This window comes from Eurytemora carolleeae, unplaced genomic scaffold (assembly GCF_000591075.1).
Source record: "Eurytemora carolleeae unplaced genomic scaffold, Eaff_2.0 scaffold192, whole genome shotgun sequence".
NCBI classification, from domain to species: domain Eukaryota; kingdom Metazoa; phylum Arthropoda; class Copepoda; order Calanoida; family Temoridae; genus Eurytemora; species Eurytemora carolleeae.
Genome location: NW_019396100.1, coordinates 89,442 through 111,497, shown reverse-complemented (window position 1 = coordinate 111,497; position 22,056 = coordinate 89,442). Strand labels below are relative to the sequence as shown.

General features: G+C 32.1%; 2 protein-coding genes across 2 annotated transcripts in view; one reads left to right on the top strand and one right to left on the bottom strand.

The window, feature by feature from the left end:
* The first annotated feature begins 2,826 nt into the window (after nt 1–2,826).
* Nucleotides 2,827–18,941, top strand: LOC111694935 (tachykinin-like peptides receptor 86C). Its single transcript, XM_023464006.1, has 13 exons — nt 2,827–3,050; nt 5,364–5,470; nt 6,209–6,320; nt 8,721–8,829; nt 10,488–10,615; nt 11,820–11,897; nt 12,611–12,679; nt 13,425–13,506; nt 14,562–14,662; nt 16,035–16,130; nt 17,120–17,189; nt 18,320–18,412; nt 18,747–18,941. Exons 1-13 carry the CDS (start codon nt 2,884–2,886, stop codon nt 18,939–18,941), a joined length of 1,407 nt encoding a protein of 468 aa, XP_023319774.1. The 5' UTR covers nt 2,827–2,883.
* A 163-nt stretch (nt 18,942–19,104) lies between these two features.
* Nucleotides 19,105–22,056, bottom strand: part of LOC111694923 (uncharacterized) — a 10,045-nt gene continuing 7,093 nt past the window's right edge. The window contains exon 2 of the mRNA XM_023463984.1: nt 19,105–19,638. Coding sequence (XP_023319752.1) covers nt 19,105–19,638 — 534 coding nt within the window. The remainder of the gene's footprint in view (nt 19,639–22,056) is intronic.

Genomic DNA, 22,056 nt, shown 5'->3' with positions numbered 1-22,056 from the left:
ATTACAAAAGAGAAATACTAAACATAATGTTTCACGTTGCATGACGATCCTCAGTAGTCAAAATTCTTTGAACAACTAAAATTCCAAGATATATAAATATATAGCTACTGTTCAGTTCTACTGACATACCTAGCCAGCCTCTCCCTTTAATACAATAACAAGATATATAAATATATAGATACTGTTCAGTTCTACTGACATACCTAGCCAGCCTCTCCCTTTAATGCAATAACAAGATATATAAATATATAGATACTGTTCAGTTCTACTGACATACCTAGCCAGCCTCTCCCTTTAATGCAATAACAAGATTGTATGGCCACAAAATTTAGTCTTATAATTTTTAATATATGTTTGTTTTAATATAATCATGAGCATATGATACCTCTGCAGTCATACAAAAGACGAATCTTCTTGTAGACCTAAACTCTTCTGTTCTCTTCAAACTTGCGTTCATTTTTATTTTCCATTATTCATAATCTATTCTTATTTTAATATAGATTTTCTTTTTTATCCTATTCCTTTTTCCCATCTTCCGCTCTTTTTTCTTTCTTTTTTTTCTTTCTTTTCTCTTCTTATCATTCTTTTTAACATTCTTTCCTTTTTTCCCTTTTTTTCTTATTCCATTTTGTATCATTTATCTCTCTTCCTTTAATAAATATCCCCTCTATTAATTTTATTTACATTTTTCTTAAATTACAAATTTAAAAGTTTGTGAAAATGTCTAACCTGACCTGACCTGACAATCTAATTATGTTGAGATCATTCTTTTGGGTTCTTATCATAGAGAATAGAATATATAGAGAGGAATTTACTAGAAAAAAGTGTAAAACGGCCATTTTGTTGTACTGTTTCCATACTGCAGGTGCACTTCACATATTTATGCTTTATAACCTGTTGGGCCCTGGAATATCATTTTATAGAAAATCTAAAATTATTGTTAAAAGAAAATCAAATTATGAAATAGGCTGGTTTTATAATTGACCAATGATCATTTCACATAGACTCTATGCCTTCCACTTTACAAACGATGATTTTCCGTTATAACTATAAATCAAATGATGTTTTTTATTCACCTAATTCATTATAAAGTTTATTTAACAGTTTAAAAAATTCGAAATTGAAATGAATAGTCTAGGGAACATACTGTATTAATGTACTCTACTGCATATAATTTGTGAACATTTACATGATTTGTACACTTTGAACTCCCTTTCAGGCTGAAAGGGATTGAAAAAATTCATACCGAGAGATTCTTTTAATTCCTCTCTATATATTCTATTCTCTATGGTTCTTATCCTCTGCACACTAATTAGGAATGCAATAATGACTTTAAAAAGAAATGACACTTCAGAACAGTTCCCCCCTCCCCCGGCTCCCCCGTACCCCGCTCCCAAAGTTAAACAAGCTGGTTGAGAAATACTTTACGCCTCGCAGATGGCCTTTTTTTAATCTAAAATTATCATATCCTAAAACCCGTATATTTGGATGTAAATTTGATCTATTTTCTGTTGGGTTTATGATTTAAATATCCCCAGCTGAGCTTAATTGGTTTAATTGGTGTGATTATGTTTTTATATCACGGGTGTGATAATTTATTACCTCTCTTTTCCGACTTCATTGGCCGTTCAGGAATTCAGCCAGTTATCGAGCTTGTTTTTGAAAATGTTCAGGTTTCCAGCACTTTTGATTTCATATGGTATATCATTCCACTTATTGATGCATATTGCACTAAAAAAGTTTCTTTGTATTTCGGTGTGCACAACAGGTAACTTCAGATTCAAAGGATCACTTGACATTCTGGTTTGTCTTTCATTTTCCCCAGGTACATAGGCTGAGGTAAACCATTTGTTTTTATCCACATGATCATGTCCATGAAGGATTTTCTGATAACTTTTGTGTTAGATACTTATAATCGCCCTTGGTCTCGAAAAGAGATTATAGAGTAAGATTCATAAGACTCATGATCCTGATCCCTTGATCTTGAAAAGAGATTATAGAGTAAGATTCATAAGACTCCTAATCCCGATCCCTTGGTCTCGAAAAGAGATTATAGAGTAAGATCATAAGACTCATGATCCCGATCCCTTGGTCTCGAAAAGAGATTATAGAGTAAGATTCATAAGACTCATGATCCAGATCCCTTGATCTCGAAAAGAGATTATAGAGTAAGATTCATAAGACTCATTATCCCGATCCCTTGATCTTGAAAAGCGATTAAAGAGTAAGATTCATAAGACTCATGATCCCGATCCCTTGATCTCGATATCTACCGTGGGCCCTTTTAATTTAATGATCTACAAAATCGATACCCTTTCCATGTGCATTGATTTACTTTGATAGTGTTAACATTTACATTCAAATTTGAACATTTATTTCTAGGGAATAAAATAGTTTTATCTTTGCTCTATAAAAGAGATTATAGAGGACATCACGTGACTCCATGGAAAGTTTATGAATGATTAAAGTTTTAAAATTTGTGTTTAAAAGTTTTTTATTTTTGTAAAATTTTGAAAATGCCAAAAAAAAATTTATAAAATCCGTGAACTTTTAAAAAATATTTTTATACTGTACAATTAAAAAGTTGAAATAGAAGATGGGCCCTAAAAACCTAGTATAATAAAATCCAAATGAAACACATCAAATGTTCAATGCACACTGCACAGCAACCCATTTCAGATATTGAGTTAATTTTTTAGCGACTGGTTAAACTATCTGCTTTAAATTAGCATCAATCATAAAAAAATTGTTTTAATGTCGTCTTCCTAGTCCACTTTGTAATGCGTCTCGCCGCAGATATTTCACTTTTTAAACTTTAGATATTTTTTTTCAGAAAACGGTAAATAATCTGACCCATTCGGACGAACAGAAAAGTCAGATAAAATGAATTTTTCGGAGGCAGGTTGGTCGGAGGCAGGTTGGTCGAAGGCTGGTTGGTCGGACGGAGATTGGGAGTCTAACAATAGCTCCTACTTTCTCGATGAAGGAATAAACATTACCTCCTCCATTAACTTACCAGGACTCAACTTGTCAGCTAATTCAACTAAAAGGTAAACAGCTTGTAGATACATATAAATCTATATTCTGTAATAATTACCTCTTCTTTAAGTTTTTAAACTTCATAATTTATTAAAAATAATTATGCTATAATAAACATATGTTTCTAGTCTCATGGCGATCCTTGGTATAGTCAAAATTTTTTGAACAACACTTATATATATGAGTGCTATAGCTGACCAAACGTCTTGACTAAAATGGCTGAAATCTGTTATGGAAATCCATGGGTATATCCTAGGGTTAACATAGGCTTCTGTTCAGAGATGATTGTACGGAATTTGTTTATTCCGTTTTCTTACATTCTGAGGCCGCATTTAAAGAATTTGATCCGCGGCTCAAAAATGGTTGGTTCCACTTAAAATTGTATTCATTATTTCAAGATTTAAGCCGGCACTCAATTGAAACCGGTTTTTGGCGGATTTAAGACGCGGCTCAAATTCATTAAATTCGAACACAGGGTTCCTTGTTAGCCTAAACCAAATAGATTCTAGTACAATAGATGGCAACGTAGAATTTGTACGCTCTCAGTACAGTTGTATTCTGTCGTCACAAGTGTCAATTCAGTTTTTGTGTCCGACAAATTCATCAATAATAGTGATAATTTTAGAATAAAGTGCTTTTCTTACAATAAAATAAGTGCAATTTTATGTGTTCTTTAGTTTCTGTTTTTACACTTTTTTATTTAATCTTGGAAAACATGTCAACTAATGTGAGAAAATTTCGCTTTCCTTGTTATATTTGACACTTGGGACGTCGTGTATAATTGGTTAATTTCTCTGTTGCCACCTATTGTACTTGATCTATTATCTATCTATTGGCCTGAACTGGTTTTAAAACCATCAAAATACTCAATTGAATGCACAGACCAAAAGTCAAGCTTCAAATCGTCATATTTTTTGATTTTTGGGTCGTCTTTACAGTCTCATCCTCTGTGGGAAATTTGCGAAATTTATTTGTCAATCTGCCATTATAATTACATGCATGGTTCTTAAAACGATTATGAAAAAGAAAAGAATTTATTACTTTTTAATAAGGTTTTTTACTCTAAGAATAAGATTTGAGTTTATTACTCCTTAGAAATAAACTTTAAGAAAAAGAGTTTATTACTCCATAGAAAGGTTTGTTACTTTAAGAAAATTATCTATTACTCCTCAGAAAGATGCATTACTCTGAAGAAAGATGTAGACTCTCTAGAAAGTTTAAGTACTAAAAAAAGAATGGAATTCTTCTAGGAAATGATGATTACCCCTTTAAAATGTTTCCTTTCCCCGGAGAAAGGATTGACTAGAGGGCAAATAAAACCAATGAAATTATCTAATCAGACAAATGATCATTTTCAATTTAGAATCTATTTTATTATACCATAACCCGCACTGACAGACCTTATCTACCCTTTACAGGAAACCTTTCAGCTTTCATTTGTTTCAAGGAGCTTTCTTTATACTTTCAGGAATATATTTCAGATTTTATTTGGTTTATATAATTTTCTTGCTAAGATTATATAATAAATGTACATTTTAAATTCAAAACAACCAAAAATAATATAGATACTTTCGGAGAAAAGCCTTGATGAAAACAGGATGTTAAAGCAATTTTGCAATTAAATAATAAAAAAAAACAGAACATAAATTCACAAAATTTGGGGAACTGTACAATTTAAAGTATTGAAAAAAAACTCCCCTAAATCCATAAAAATTAAAAAAATATTTTGATATTTAAAAATGTGATGACGTCTGAACATGTTAGAAGACACCTAGCAGTCTTAAACTACAAATTACAAAATTTATACAACACTTCTAATTAAAATATTAAAAAACTAGGATTCCCCGGCGTTATGCGCTCATCTTCGATTCTAGCTTTTTATTTATTCTTTAAGTGGCATTTTCTTTTCTTTATTATCAAACAACTAACTGAAGTGCCCGGCGTTTTTGAATTTTATTTTATTACGATGATCTAAAACTATCCTCCCCTGAAGTCTGACTTGGAATTAGTTCCTGTGATGATTGAAAACTATTTTCACCTGAAATATGAATTGGATTTAGTTCCTGTGATGATTGAAAACTATTTTCACCTGAAATATGAATTGTATTTAGTTCCTGTGATGATTGAAAACTATTTTCACCTGAAATACGATTCGTATTTAGTTCCTGTGATGATTGAAAACTATTCTCCCCTGAAATATGAATTGTATTTAGTTCCTGTGATGATTTGAAACTATTCTCCCCTGAAATATGAATTCTATTTAGTACCTGTGATGATTTGAAACTAAACCTTCCCTGAAGTCTGATTTCCTTGATATATTGTAGGGGTGGGAGTATGACTGATACAATGGCTCATCTCTGGACCCTGGCATTCTCCCTCATCATGATAATCAGTATCTTCGGCAACACGATCGTTCTGTGGATTGTTCTAGGTACATAAGCATGATCGATAAATGGATCGTCCTTGGTATACAAACACGATCGCATCCTAACATCATAGTTCATCTTTCATAACAAGATCGCTCTAGGCATAACATTAAAAGATTTTTTTTGCATCTTCCTAGGTTTGCTAACATAATTGTTTTTGCATCTTCCTAGTTTTGCTAACATAATAGTTTTTGCATCTTCCTAGTTTTGCTAACATAATTGTTTTTGCATCTTCCTAGGTTTGCTAACATAATCGTTTTTGCATCTTCCTAGTTTTGCTAACATAATCGTTTTTTGCATCTTCCTAGGGTTGCTAACATAATCGTTTATTTAAGTTAAGTACATTAAAATGTAGACGACATTAATAATTCTATTTAAATTGTGTTTCGGTTCAAATGTAATTACTTAATTATTACAACTATGGTTCCCCCAAACTCATTTATAGAGATTTCATATTTTGCATCCTAATTTTAAAAAAACTTTCCCTTGTTCTTAGAGGGATAAATTTAATTTCATAATCTGATTTGTTTTTAAGAAAGAAAAAATTTCCACTAATTAGCTTAAATTATGCAATATTCCTAACAAAAACGATTAACAAAGCTTTAGAAAAAAAACATGACGAACAAATTTTTGACCAAAAAGATTCGAAGAAAAGCTTATTAATTTTTCAAAGTAAAGCTTTAAAAGTAACCGAGCAACACGTAAAGAATGTAACATTTAAAAATAATAATTAACTTGTTCAGCTCACCGACGAATGTGGAGTGTAACAAACTATTTCCTTGTTAACCTGGCGATAGCTGATCTCTGTATGTCAATCCTCAACTGTATACCTTCCTTCATCTTCATGAGAGACGGGTAAACATAAAAATATGATATATATATATATATATATATATATATATATATATAATATGTTCTGGTAGTAAATTCTATCCACATGGTAATTGGAAATACTAATTACAATGTTAAGTTCATGCAAATTATACAGTGATAACCAGAAAGTTGTAGAAAAAGGAGACGACGTTGAAGCAGTACTGAAATGCATTTGATGTTGTTAAACAGCAATTTCTTAACTAACAAGTTTTTAATTCACTTATGAAGTGAGCTATGTCTGTTTATACTGCACTGCCTCGAGTTCATTAGATGTACTTGAATATCATAACATATAAAAGTAACTAAATATTTGTGTTTATGTTGGGTAGAAAAGGATGAATGAATAATAAATATTGAACGGAGAGAACATAAATATTATGTGTTCTTCTATCCTCCCCCTCTTATTCTTTTCTACCTACCTTGACTAACTTCTATATATAATTAATATTTAAGTTTATTGGAATACTCTATTTAGTTCGTCCTCTTTAATATTTAAGTTTATTCCCCCCCCACTTTCTATCCTCTGTCTTCTGCATATTAAATGTTTTAAATCACACTCTCATTCTCACTTAACCTGAACTGGAAAGATAAAGGATTTATTGAGAATTCATTTTTGAAAATTGAAATATTGATTTACGAATATAACATTATGTTCTAGCGGGTTATGGTAAAAAATAAAATTATTTTTTTTTCAAACCTCACTTTTTATTCCTCACATCTGCCCTTTCAAATGATCATGATGCGTGACCCGGCCTTTATTTGTGGAGGGCCGCATGTCCGATTCACAACAGTACCCTTCAAACCTTTGACTGATCAAGAAACAGGCTAAAGCTTTAATGATCTATACAGTAACGCTTGTGATTGATAAACACTTTGTTTTATATTTAAGAACTCAATTCATATTTCAAAAGTCAAAGAAAATAAACGTTTAAATTCCAATTTTGAAAATTTTCTAGTCTTTATACACCGTCCACCCATGAGTGACCACAAAAAAATTCCGCCCATTCGGTCCAGCCGTTAGGCCGGCTATAGGCAACATATATATGTACGAATGTCTCGTTTTACTATATATAGATATCCTATAATGTTGAGAAAAAATAGTTAAAAGGCTCGTTTAATTTAAATTGTTTAAGCATTTATCCAAGCTTTGTTCAGCTTAATTCAAAATCGTACCATTTTGTTCATCCTCTTTCAATATTTAAGTTTATTGGAATACTCTATTTAGTTCGTCCTCTTTAATATTTAAGTTTGTCATGTGTGTGTGTCTGTACCAAAAGAGTGTGTGTCAGTTTACTGTACCAAAGGTTTGTACTGTAGGTTTATACAGTACGTAAGAATCTCGGAATTTGTACAGTCTAGGAGAGTACATTTGTTTATTGTTAATTGTTTACTTAAACATATGTTTATAAATATACATGTAATATATTATTTACATATTTAAGTCAACACTATAAAGCCAAATTTGCATGCAAAGAATATAATTTTATTAAAGTTTACAATAAACTACTCGTTATTCAAATTTAATTATAATCGACGACATTGTTCTACAATTTCCTTGACTGTAGTCATGTTGTGTGTCTGTACCAGAAGAGTGTGTGTCAGTTTACTGTACTGGTCTGCAAAGCAGTGCGACTGGCTTTCTCTTGCCGGACCAGCGCCATTTCCTTTCCCTTTATTCCTGTTCCCTGGAACATGTAAACAATTAATTTAGAAGATGGGCGCGAAGCGCCCTCTGAGCTGCTAGAAAGAAGGGCGCAAAGCGCCTTGAATTTCTAGTGATTATAAAAAACTATAGCCCAACAAACAAGTGGAGAGCAAAAATACGAAAAGTTTACATTATTGAGTGAAAATGGGTTCCAAATATAAGACTCATTTGTTCATTCATCAGGACCTCTAGTTTACAGTGCTCCTTATATGTTTGCAACCCGTGGTAGACCTCTAATATTTCAAAGTATACCATTGCTAAGTAAAATGGTCTCATGGATTTGTCAGTACTGTACTTTTCATTTTTGATAATACATTAAGAAGCAGAAAATTGCAGAATAGGAAGACAGTTCTAGTTTATTACACAGTCGTCTGGTACTCACTGAACACTGAATGAGTGAAATGAGTAGGCATATTAAAATCATAGAAACTGAATTAAATAAAAGGGTTTTTTATCTTTATCTCGAAACAAGAAGTATTTATTACCAAAAGAAACTAAATTTGCATATAAAGTGCTTCTAAAGATTGTAAAGAGTAATATAAAACTTTCAGCTGAATAGATATTCAAAATGTGCAGGTACAGTGCAGTTGACTTTTAACTTGAGCTTATATTGTATATTAATATATCTTGAGTGTGGAAGTGTGCATTGTAAAGTAAACTAAACGTTTTTTGTCTAGGGTTTGGAAGTTTGGAAGTATGTATTGTAAAGTGAATCACTTCACTTCCTACTTGACGGTTACAACTAGTGTTCTAACACTCCTGGCTCTCACCTTCGACCGACACAAGGTAATGCGCAGAGCAAACAGAGAACATTGCAAATACGCAAACAAAGAACATTGCAACTTGAAACTGTAAAGGGGCTCAACTTGAATAGCATAAAGGGGCTCAACTTGAATTGCATAAAGGGGCTCAACTTGAACTGCATAAAGAGGCCCAACTTGAACTGCATAAAGGGGCTCAACTTGAACTGCATAAAGGGGCTCAACTTGAACTGCATTAAGGGGCTCAACTTGAACTGCATAAAGGGGCTCAACTTGAACTGCATAAAGGGGCTCAACTTGAACTGCATAAAGGGGCTCAACTTGAACTGCATAAAGGGGCTCAACTTAAACTGCATAAAGGGGCTCAACTTGAACCGCAGAAAGGGGCTCCACTTGAACTGTATAAATGCGAATGCGCAAACAAAGAACATTGCAATTGCACAAACAGAGAACAATACAAATGCACAAACAGAGAACAATACAAATGCACAAACAGAGAACAATACAAATGCACAAACAGAGAACAATACAAATGCACAAACAGAGAACAATACAAATGCACAAACAGAGAACAATACAAATGCACAAACAGAGAACAATACAAATGCACAAACAGAGAACAATACAAATGCACAAACAGAGAACAATACAAATGCACAAACAGAGAACAATACAAATGCACAAACAGAGAACAATACAAATGCACAAACAGAGAACAATACAAATGCACAAACAGAGAACAATATGAATGCTCAATGCGAATAAAACATTGTAACAATTTGATTTGATTTCTAAATGCCCGTGGCCGTTTTTATTAACCGATTTCATTTTCATGATAATATTTATCTTTATCAAGCAGTGATCAAAACGTTCAAACTTTATTTTTTACGGTATTTAAAAAAAATAATGATGGGAACTCAATTTTAAGATAGGGAGCTCATGGCATTTAAACAATTTTATACATTTTTACACGGAATATAAAATGTTTACCACAAAGGATGAGACTTCGGAGACACTTTACAAAATTCGCTAAATGTTTATTATTTCCTTTTTCATATGATTATGTAGGATGCCAAAAATAATGTTAATGTTAAAATTGCATTTTGCTTCTGAATTTGACAGAAGTCTGATTAAAAAACGTTACAGACAAGATACTGTACTATTGAGATTAAATTGTCTGTCTGGAAAGTGTTAGAATTTTTTTTATTTATCAAATAAGTATTGTTTGTGTTTGGATAATGAAAGAATTAAAATGTGTTAAAACCTTGCAACAAAAAAAATAGATAGAAACTATTGTAACCGGTGTACGCTTAATAGCTTGGAATAGGGATAATTCCATTGATGTAACCCCTTCAGTTCTCATACGAACCCGGAGCTAAACTCAGATTGGATGGTTCCATTGATGTAAACCCTTCAGATAAACTCGTCGAACGAGGCGAATGAAAGGCGGAGAGTCTGGCAGAGAGCTCTGGCTTTCCAAAATCATTAATATCATTTAGTTGTTAATTTTACTTGTACATACATTTTTTCTTATACTCCGTAGATTTACTCACATCAGTTTTTAGGTTTTAGATTTCCTTTGTTTCATATCTCTTTTAGATGGCAACACGTATCTCTACTTGCCCAGTCTTCGAGATTTGAGATGCTGCAACATCAATCTCAATTATTTTTCTTCTCTTCTAGGCAATCATGACACCACTGGCACCAAAGAAATCCCACACAAGCCTGATCTTGTGCATCTTACTGATCTGGGTTCTTGGCGTCGTTATAGCCTCGCCAGCGGGTATCTACGCAGAGTTAGTTTCAGTTGGGTAAGCTCTTTTTTACCATCTCTATGGTGCTCTATTAAGAAGTTCTTTTGGGTAAGTTCTTTTCCCATCTCTATGGTAATCTATCAAAAAGTTTAGTTGGGTAAGCTGACAAAAGGATAAATCAGCTTTATCTGTAGAAATGCTTGAAAATGTTTATAAATTTTTATTTCCAATCTGTTTTATATTATTCAAAAAATATCATTTTTTATGTTGGTCGGACACATATATTCGTAAAATATGTAAAGTCAAATTTTCTCTGAGTTTGTTCTGCACACTATATGTGTGATAATGTTTACACTCAAATGTAAGTAAGAAAAATACTGATTATCAGAAAAAGGCTGAAAGGATACCATAAACCAGACATACCACTTCAAAATGAAGAGTCACTTCAAGTGTCTTCTCCAGTCCCTTTATCTTTCAATCTAATATTTCTTAAAATCTATTTCATATAAAATTTATATATTTCACAATATTTGCGTCGTCACTGCTGCGTAGTGAAATTATTAAATAATTCATCTTGCAATTTCAAATTAAAGTCATCTTTCAATATTGAATTTTGATATTTTCTCCCGAGAAACTGAAGTTTTAGTCTTTAGTGTCAAGAAATAAAAAAATAAAAGAAATTAATAAATATGGTAGATTTTTGTATTCTAAATTCTAATACATAATATTTTTGTATAAATATTTGAGAGCAGGTGGTAATTTTCACATTAGTTTTGATTAGATCAGTCATAGTCTGTACCTTATCAATTCCCTCCCTAGACAAAACAATCCCCCCACTAATCAATCCCACCTCCATCCAATCCCACCTCCATCCAATCCCACCTCCATCCAATCCCACCTCCATCCAATCCCACCTCCATCCAATCAATCCCACCTCACCATAGAATTCCCCCTCCGAATTTTTAATTCCCCCTTCTCCTTAATCATTCCCCCTTCCTCTGATCTAATTAGTTCACTCTGATTGAATGATGAATTGTCTGAATGATTGATTGATTGAATGATTGATTAATAGATTTCTTGATAGATTTCTTGAATTGATTAATAGATTTCTTGATAGATTTCTTGAATTGATTAATTGATTAATTAATTGATTAATTGATTAGTAATTGATTAGTAATTGATTAATTGATTATTTAATTAATTGATTGATTAATTAATTGATTAATTGATTAATGAATTTATTAATTGATTGCTTTACTAGGCCAGCTGAGCAGAACCGACATCTTTGCCTGATAATATTCCCTGATGGTGTTCAAGGAGAATCATTGTTTGACTACGTGTAAGTTAAAATTCTTTTAATATTTTTAAAACTTTGCTTCAAGTCTTGATATTTTAATTTAAGGGATTCGTGCATTAGTTTCACTTCTGTAGTTATCCCTACATGGCTTCGATCCCACAGGATAAACAATTAGTTCAATTTTACCATCAATAGAGATCTCAGCCCTTCCCCCCCCCCCCCTAAATAGTTCAGAGCATTTTTTAGACATGTTTGTTGAAGTTTAAGAACAAGTTTAAAATAAGCGCAAATTCTTTTTATATTTTTCCCTCATAAAAATGGCCCTCACTTTTTGGAGTTACTTATCCAACCCTTTCCATAAACGTTATTCTCTGATGAAGGATGTACGAGATATTCATATTTTTCTTTACAAAAATTGTGAGATTTAACGAGATAAAAGTTACTTGCGGATTTACGCAACAGTAACACGGAAGGAAATTTCGAAAAAATAAAATATTTCGCCTCAAAGATAAATAGCAGCGAATACTTCTGATTATCAATATATGGAACATGCGGAACTTCGAAATTTAATTCTTCAAATTGTTTATTTGTTTATCATATATAAATATTTTTTTTACTATACTTATTTATTTATTTATTTATTTATTTATTTATTTATTTATTTATTTATTTATTTATTTATATATTTATTTATTTATTTATCTATTTATTTATCTATTTATATATTTATTTATTTCTCTATGTGTTTATTCCAGGTACAATATTGCTTTCTTTGTTGGAACCTACATCATACCACTTACCTGTATGGGTGTCTGCTACACAAGGTTAGGTCCTGACTGCGGCTAGAACATTTTAAAAATAGTTCTCTCTGCGTGGTACGCCGGCTAAAGATAACAAAGGAATTAAACCCAAAATCTAAAATTTTCTAATCCCTATATGTTTGAAGCCTAAATGTTCTCAGATTAATTTAACAATTTTAGGTTGAGTAGGATAACTTTTAGATAGTTTAGTTAATTTATGGTGTAGCAATTGGTTCTCAAGCTAGTTGGTTTATATTTAAATGTTTATGTTTAGAATGCAGAAGCTGGGTTCCCAAGCTAGTTGGTTTATATTTAAATGTTTATGTTTAGAATGCAGAAGCTGGGTTCCCAAGCTAGTTGGTTTATATTTAAATGTTTATGTTTAGAATGCAGAAGCTGGGTTCCCAAGCTAGTTGGTTTATATTTAAATGTTTATGTTTAGATTGCAGAGACTGGGTTCCCAAGCTAGTTGGTTTATATTTAAATGTTTATGTTTAGAATGCAGATGCTGGGCTCCCAAGCTAGTTGGTTTATATTTTAAATGTTTATGTTTAGAATGCAGATGCTGGGCTCCCAAGGTAGTTGGTTTATATTTAAATGTTTATGTTTAGAATGCAGATGCTGGGTTCCCAAGCTAGTTGGTTTATATTTAAATGCTTATGTTTAGAATGCAGATGCTGGGTTCTCGAGCTAGTTGGTTTATATTTAAATGTTTATGTTCAGAATGCAGAAGCTGGGTTCCCAAGCTAATTTAAATGTTTATGTTTAGAATGGGGAAGAATCTGTGGGGAGGAACAATGATAGGTGAGGAGACTCCTTCACTCAGAAAATCAAGGAAAAGTAAACAAAAGGTGAACTTTTATGTTAAGTTTTTTCTTTATAAAAAGCTTGTTTTTTTGTATGCAACAGTTGAATCCTGCTAATCTATTTAATGTAGATCCATATAAAAAACCAGCTCTTTACAAAGCAACAGTTGAATCCCGCTAATCTATTTAATGTAGATCCATATAAAAACCAGCTCTTTACAAAGCAACAGTTGAATCCCGCTAATCTATTTAATGTAGGTCCATAAAAACCAGCTCTTTACAAAGCAACAGTTGAATCCCGCTAATCTATTTAATGTAGATCCATATAAAAACCAGCTCTTTACAAAGCAATGTCATTAACTTAAGTTTGTTAAAAATAAAAATCATTAGAAATCATAAAAAATTTCATTATTAAATTATGTTTTCTGTGTTTTATTTCTGAAAAAAATTATATGTAGATTTTGATATTAAAGAAAGGGATTATATATAACTTAGAACTAATGGTAACTTCTTTCACTACGTAACTCAAGTATTTTGCCTTTGGAATATAAATCTTTCAGTTTTGTCTTTTTTTAAAATTGTTTTTACTTATTCATCTGCCTTTTCTAAACTTAATCCAAACTTTTCTATTTTCACGTCAAACTTCTTCCATTTTTCTTCATTCTCTTATCAAACAAGTGTTCAGGGTTATCCCCTTTTACCCCTTGCTGAATAAATTATTTCTCTAATATATATTAGTCTAGATATTATTTGTCCTCTGAATGTACATTCTAAAAACTTCCAAAAAAATGTTTTTTTGTGTTTTTTATAATTAATCATTTTGGTAAAAATATTCGACCTCCGTTGAAAATTTGCCCTCCGACTGCCTCCAAACTGTGTTTGATGTAAATCAAAAAGAAAATATCATTGTGCATAGTTTGTGTTGAAGAAAGATCACATAAAATATCTGTTAAAGTAGAGTTGGTTCCACTCCAACATACTTTTCCAATATCCTTTCAAATATTCTACATTAACCGATACATGACAGAGGTTAACTTGGTGTTGGGGTTACTATACTGCTCATATAAGAAAAATATATGTTGTAAATTCCCGTTGTTTAGGTGGTTAAGATGTTCGTAGCGGTGATCGTAATCTTCGGAATCTGTTGGTTACCCTACCATGTTTACTTTATATACTCCTACCACGACCCTACTATTACAAGGTATATACTCCTTCCATGTTTACTTTATATAATCCTACCACGACCCTACTATTACAAGGTATATACTCCTTCCATGTTTACTTTATATACTCCTACCACGAAACTACCATTGAAAGGTATATACTCCTGCCATTATCCAACAATTACAATGTATACTCCTACCTTATTTACTTTATATACTCCTACCATGACCCTACTATTGCAAGGTATATACTCCTACATATGACCCTACTATTACAAGGTTTATACTCCTACCTCGACCCTACCATTACAAGGGATATACTCCTACCATGATCCTAATATTACAAGGTAAAACCATATACCAGGAACGTATATGTTCAGGGAACCGTATATAAGGAACAAAAATGTTCAGGAAACCGTATATCAGGAACATCTATGTCCAGGAAACAGTATATCATGAACGTCTATGTCCGGAAAACCGCATATCAGGAACATAAATGCTCAGGAAACCGTATATCAGGAACGTATATGTTTAGGAAACTGTATATCAGGAACGTCTATGTCCAGGAAACAGCATATCAGGAACGTTTATGTTCAGGTAGCCATATATCAGGAACGTTTATGTTCAGGTAGCCATATATCAGGAACGTTTACGGATAGAAAACAGTATATCAGGAATGTGGATGTGTAGGAAACCGTATATTATGAACGTATATGTTCAGGAAACAGTATATCTTGAACTGATATGTTTAGTAAACCGTATATCAGGAACGTCTATGTCCAGGAAACTGTATATCAGGAACGTATATGTTCAGGAAACCGTATATCAGGAACTTCTATGTCCAGGAAACTGTATATCAGGTACGTATATGTTCAGGAAACCATATATCAAGAATGTATATGTTCGGGAAACCGTATATCAGGAACGTATATGTTCGGCAATCCGTACATCAGGAAGGTATAAGTTCAGAAACCGTATATCAGGAACGTATATGTTCAGGAAACCGTATATCAGGGACGTATATGTTCAGGAATCTGTATATCAGAAACGTCCATGTCTAGGAAACCGTATATCAGGAACGTATATGTTCAGGAAACCGTATATCAGGAACGTCTATGTTAAGAAACCCGTATATCAGGAACGTCCATGTCTAGGAAACCGTATATCAGGAACGTATATGTTCAGGAAACCGTATATCAGGAACGTGTATGTTCAGGTAGCCATATATCAGGAACGTATATGCTCAGGAAACAGTTTATCAGAAACGTATATGTATGTTCAGGAAACAGTATATCATGAACGTCTATGTTCAGAAAACCGCATATCAGGAACGTTTCTGTTCAGAAAACCGTATATTATGAACGTCTATGTTCAGGAAACTATATATCAGGAACATACATATATGTTTAGGAAACCGTATATCAGGAACGTGTTCTTGTTCTTCTACTGGCTGGCTATGGCGAACTCCTGTGTAAACCCTCTCATCTACTACTGGATGAATGTCAGGTAAAACATCGTTGTTATTTCAATTGCCTTTTTATCTGAAGAGAGTGATTACCGAGGTAGCTTTTAAACCCTGATCTTTTCCTACCAGAGTTATTAATGTAAAGTTTGCTTTTTTACTCGTGTCGTGAGCTTACACATTATCTAGAAAATTAAGTCATTAATAAACTGGAAAAAATAAACTGGAAGAAATAAACTGGAAGAAATAAACTGGAAGAAATAAACTGGAAGAAATAAACTGGAAGCAATAAACTGGAAGCAATAAACTGGAAGAAATAAACTGGAAGAAATAAACTGAAAGAAATAAACTGGAAGAAATAAACTGGAAGAAATAAACTGGAAGAAAAAACTGGAAGAAATAAACTGGAAACTGGAATAGTTTTATTTTTATTTTTAATATTATTATCATTATTATGAATTATGATCATTACTATTCATTACTATTACTTTCATTACTATCATTATTTTTATTTTATCATTTGATGATTATCAATTGTATTTTATCCTATTTTTGGTATTATAATTTTCTAGTTTAGAATGTAAAGTATGCAGCCTCCAGTGAATACAAATATTTCCATTTTCTTATTCAGAGAAGTGTTTTATTCCGTCAAAAATTTGAATCAAAGATGTGTATTTCCCTTATTAACGAAAACCTCATGCAAAATATATTTATACACAATTAAAGGGACTGTCAGCAAAAATTCAAGCTATCCCCCAATCCCAAATAAAAAGTAATATGCCCGATATTAGCGAAGATATCTTACTCCATATTATTTAAGCAGCAATTTGGAAGTTATCTTCGTTTACTTTCTCAAATTTCAGGTCAAAAAACAAGTATACCTACGTATTTATTTTCGCAGACAAAGGTTTAAAGAGTACCGTTGTAAGTGTGTTCCCCTTTTTCTCTTTTTTTTATTCTTTAAAATAATCTAGAATGGAAACTTATAAAATTTAATTTTCTATCATTTATTATTATTATTGATGATGTTTAGGTTTCGTGAGTATTTCAATCTAGTTCTCTGCTGTATACCTAGACTCACCAGACATCTCATTCCAGCCCAGGTTAAATATTTTACTTATTTTAATGAAGAGAGGGGGGTGAAGGGTAGTTTAGTGAAAAATAAAAACTTCAAAATTAGAGTTAATCTGATATTAGTCATATCTTCATAAAAAGAAGTTTATGAGCGGGGCCAGGGTATGGGTTAGGAATGCTTTCCCTTTAAGAACAGAGTCATCTAGTGGAGAGACGTAACTGGACGTGATCCTTTCGGCAAAGTTCTATTAAACATTAAAAAATACTTGGGCAGAAAAGTAAACATAGTATTTTACTGTCTTTGGGTAGAAAAGTAAGCACAAGACGGATGTCACAGTCTGACATGGAATCCATTTACACAAAAATAATCTATGAAATATTCTGGTGATAGGAAACTATTATGTGAATTTTCAAAATTATTAAAATGTAATCCTCCTCGGTTACTAGACGAACACTTAGCATATATTCTTGTTTACAAATTCCGCCCAGAGAGAACTGGTTTCAATGTGTACGCAGATTATATGTGACCGCAATTAATTTTCCTTGCATTAGTACCTTGATCATATCAGAATGTCCAAACAAGATCTAAGCCTCAATAAATGATGTTGCAAAATATTGTAAGGGGGATTCAGATTTTAGAGTTCAGGGACGGTAAATTTTGTTTTAAGCGACCTCAAATATATAAGAGGCATTTCCGAGTCACAACATTAAACACCAAAAATAATTGATCTAGATAGTCTTTTGATCTTTTGAAAATAGTCTTTAGATCTTTTGAAAATTTATTGTTTTCAACTGTGATTCTCTTTAAAGTAACCTTTGCATTCTACTTTGGAAAGAATGGAGACATTTTTTTAGAATTAAATACTTTTCAAGCTAGAAAAATGACGATATCTTTGACATTATTGATCGGATAAAAGTTTGGGTACCATTGGGAATTAGTCCACTAAACAGTCAGTGAGCTCATTTTTCGAACCCATTTTTACCGATAAAATACAACTTCTCTCTATTTTTATTATTGTTGGGCTTTATGTTTCAAATATCCAAGTATAAAAAAGGATGAAGTCCATCTATTTCATTTTTCAACACTTCTTTTTCTAAAGGATGAAAAATAAGAATATGTATCTAATTGAGTTTGACTATACCTATAAGATGTATCTAGGAAATAGAGCTGGTTGAACCAGGAATGAATCTGAGTCCGTCTCCCAACATGTCGCTTCAAAGTCAAAGATCTCAGCATATCTATATCAACAAGGTAAATAATATAACGTTTTTAGTACTGGGTAAATGTATTAAAGGGATTGCAAGCGTAATCTCAAGTGACTTTCCATTTGGCCTAACCGATTTAAAACGATACACTTAAAACCTTTTTTTTGACAAAAGATTTCGTAGATATTCTTAAATTAAATCTATACCACATCGATGTCCGGACAAGGCTTTAAAGGGTGGTATCGTTGTGAATTGGAAATTTTTCCCTTTAATTGGAAGGTCACTTGAAAATACGCTTACAGTTCCTTTAAGTGACATGTAAACACATTTATTGGCAGAGTAAATGATAGGGTTTCCAATTTTTCCGGATAAAGTTTTAGTTTGGACCCGTACATAATGGACATAAAGGACATAATGGACATAAAGGACATAATGGACATAAAGGACATAATGGACATAAAGGACATAATGGACATAAAGGACATAAAGCACGTAAAGGCCTTATGGAATTTTTCCAGAAGCTATTCAACGTAACAAATGACGCAGTAAATGTGGCATTTAAAAGTGGAATGTAAATTCATTGATTAGGACATATTGAGTAGGGGGCGCGAAATATGAATCAAGTGGCGCATTAAATGAATTGAGTGGCGCATTAAATGAATTAACAGCTTCTCAATAAATAATTTTAAATGATGTTATCATTTGGAACCATATTGTTATAATTACAATTTCATTTATTTATTTATTGTTACTTTTATTAAAATCATCATTATTCCTGACAATCATACAGGAGCAGCCTGCAGAGACACAGCTGAGACACAGCTGCAGAGACACAGCTGTAGAGACACAGCTGTAGAGACACAGCTGTAGAGACACAGCTGTAGAGACACAGCTGTGGAGACACAGCTGTAGAGACACAGCTGTAGAGACACAGCTGTAGAGACACAGCTGTAGAGACAAGGCTGCAGAGACACAGCTGTAGAGACACAGCTGTAGAGACACAGCTGTAGAGACACAGCTGTAGAGACAAGGCTGCAGAGACACAGCTGTAGAGACACAGCTATAGAGACATAGCTGTGGAGACACAGCTGTAGAGACACAGCTGTAGAGACACAGCTTTAGAGACAAGGCTGCAGAGACACAGCTGTAGAGACACAGCCGTAGAGACAAGGCTGTAGAGACGCATCTGTAGAGACACAGCTGTAGAGACACAGCTGTAGAGACAAGGCTGTAGAGACAAGGCTGTAGAGACACAGCAGTAGAGAGACACAACTAGAGGAGCTACGAGGGTACAAAGTCGTATCAGTATTGTCTTTTCGAGATCTGCAACGAATAAATTCAAAGAGCCAGAAAAAGTGCGGAAAACCAGGTGTATTAAGCAAATATTTATACTCGTTTGCTCGTTTAAAAAAATGTATTACATGTTACTTGTTACATAATTATCAAAGCATTTACATATAAAGTTGTGTGAGGTTAGGAATTCAAAAATACAAATATACAAATTACATCTGTTTCTTCAAAAAATACAATTGTTCAAGAGCGAGAAATAACTCGTTAAAATATGTTTATTTTATCTTTTTTTATATTTAGAGCACATTTGTGGAAACAATTTTAAATTTGTGAGTTTAGAGTAAATATCGTAAAATAAATGTAAAATACAACGAAAAAAATAAAAATAAAAATAAAACAAATTATTTTTTGAAACAAACTATAAATTCTAACCCTTATATCTGCGCAACCAGATGTCGTAGATCTTTGATATTTCAAACTATGAATTCTGTTAGACCAGAAGCCTAAGTTTGAATTATCAATGATTTACACCATCAAGTTTCAAAGATATAGGGATAAAAAAATTTGAGTTTGTGGTAAAAACTCATTTCCTTTAACCTTTTATTATTATTTAATATTAATGTTTGTACAACAAAAATTTTAATTCATCCTTGAAAAACACAAATTTATTTCAAGATGAATGAATTTCTATTTCTCGCCCATTTTGACGCATTCTTAAGATCAGTTAAGCCCAAAAAGAAAAAGTCCAAAAAATATCTTGGATTTAACCACGATAAAAAAATCTTTCAAAATTGAATGACAGTTGCTTTCCCAAAAGGTGTTTACTGGTGAATCTGGGTGAAAAAGTAAACTATATAGTTTTAATGATTACAAGAAACCTAATTAAAACCTTTTGGAAAATCTTATATAATAAGATTTTTTGATGTTCATTGTATAAATTGTAGTTAAGTAGTGTAATTATCATAAATGTACAAAATTATCAGATAACAACAAACTTAACTTAAATAAACTTTACTTCTTTACCTGATTGTTTAAACCTGTGATTGTTTTAAACTGTATTGATCTATCAGAATTTAAAGTTTGAAAAATTAAAGGCGTAAAAAGTAGAAAAGGGATTATAATTAGATTTGTTATCAGTTCCGTAGACGTAATATTTATTGTTGTTAAAATATGCTTCGAAAAGAGAAATAAAGTATTTTTGTTGTTAATACCTTTAAAGAAGAAGGTAGCGACTATACTATATTATTATTAGCTAAAGTAACCGGCGTTGCGCGTGGAATTTAAAAAAAAATCCATGATTTTATTAGCCTATCTAATCCTAAGGGTACCCATGAGTTCTCTAAAAAAATCTGCCAGTTTGGTCTACTATAGCAAACATATATATATATATATATATATATATATATATGAGGGAAGAGTTTTATTTTATAGATTTGCTAAGCAAGCGATATTGCGATATTATTGTTTCGTCGATATATTAAATGTTGAAGAACTTGATCCTATTTATACATGCATGAAAATTTTGTTTATTCATTTCAAAAAAACGTCGTAATGGCTAAACTGACATATGGCCAACAGTTTCGGTTGGAACTCATAGTATATATATATGATATGACCCATACAGGTTAGTAACATTTTAAAATGTCCCCAAAGCTAGAATGAGAAATATTTGCCAAAAGAAATATTTAAATTTGAAATTATACTTTGAATGTTAAATCTAATATAATTCATGATTGGAAAAAATGAAATATGGTTCATGATCTCATGTTGCAATAGGGTTCATGATCTCATGTTGCAATATGGTTCATGATCTCATGTTGCAAAGATATTTTGGTTTGAGGCAAGTTTTCAGTTCCATAAAAATCGACAGTTAATATAAAATAAAAATTGTAAGATGTCTTTCTTTATAAAAAATATATAAGATAATGAAATTATATGCTGCCGAGAAGAACAGGATGAATGAAACAGCTGTGAAAGTCACAGAATGTTATAGAACTTATTTAAACTTCAAGTTTGAAAACTTTCTCTGAAATTGGCGCAACATTCGTATCAGCTGATCAATAGACAAACAAAACTCAGATCATAGAAAATCCGGGAAATATTTCTAATAAGTGATTTCAAGAAACTTTAAACCTAACTTAAAGTGACCAACTCTAATTAAAGATTATAATTAACGATTGACAATTCGATATCCTTTTAACACTTTTACTAAGGGTTGATGTTGTTTTCCTCTATAGAGTTCGATTGGTTGAACGGTATTCTTAGTTAACTATAGGCAATGCTGTAGTATTTTTCTGTTAAAGTGATAGTGTAATAACTAATATATTCTCTTTGAATTAAAAGAATTTCTTTAAAAATGGTTAAATACATAAACATATACAGCACTTGGAGAGTTGAGAG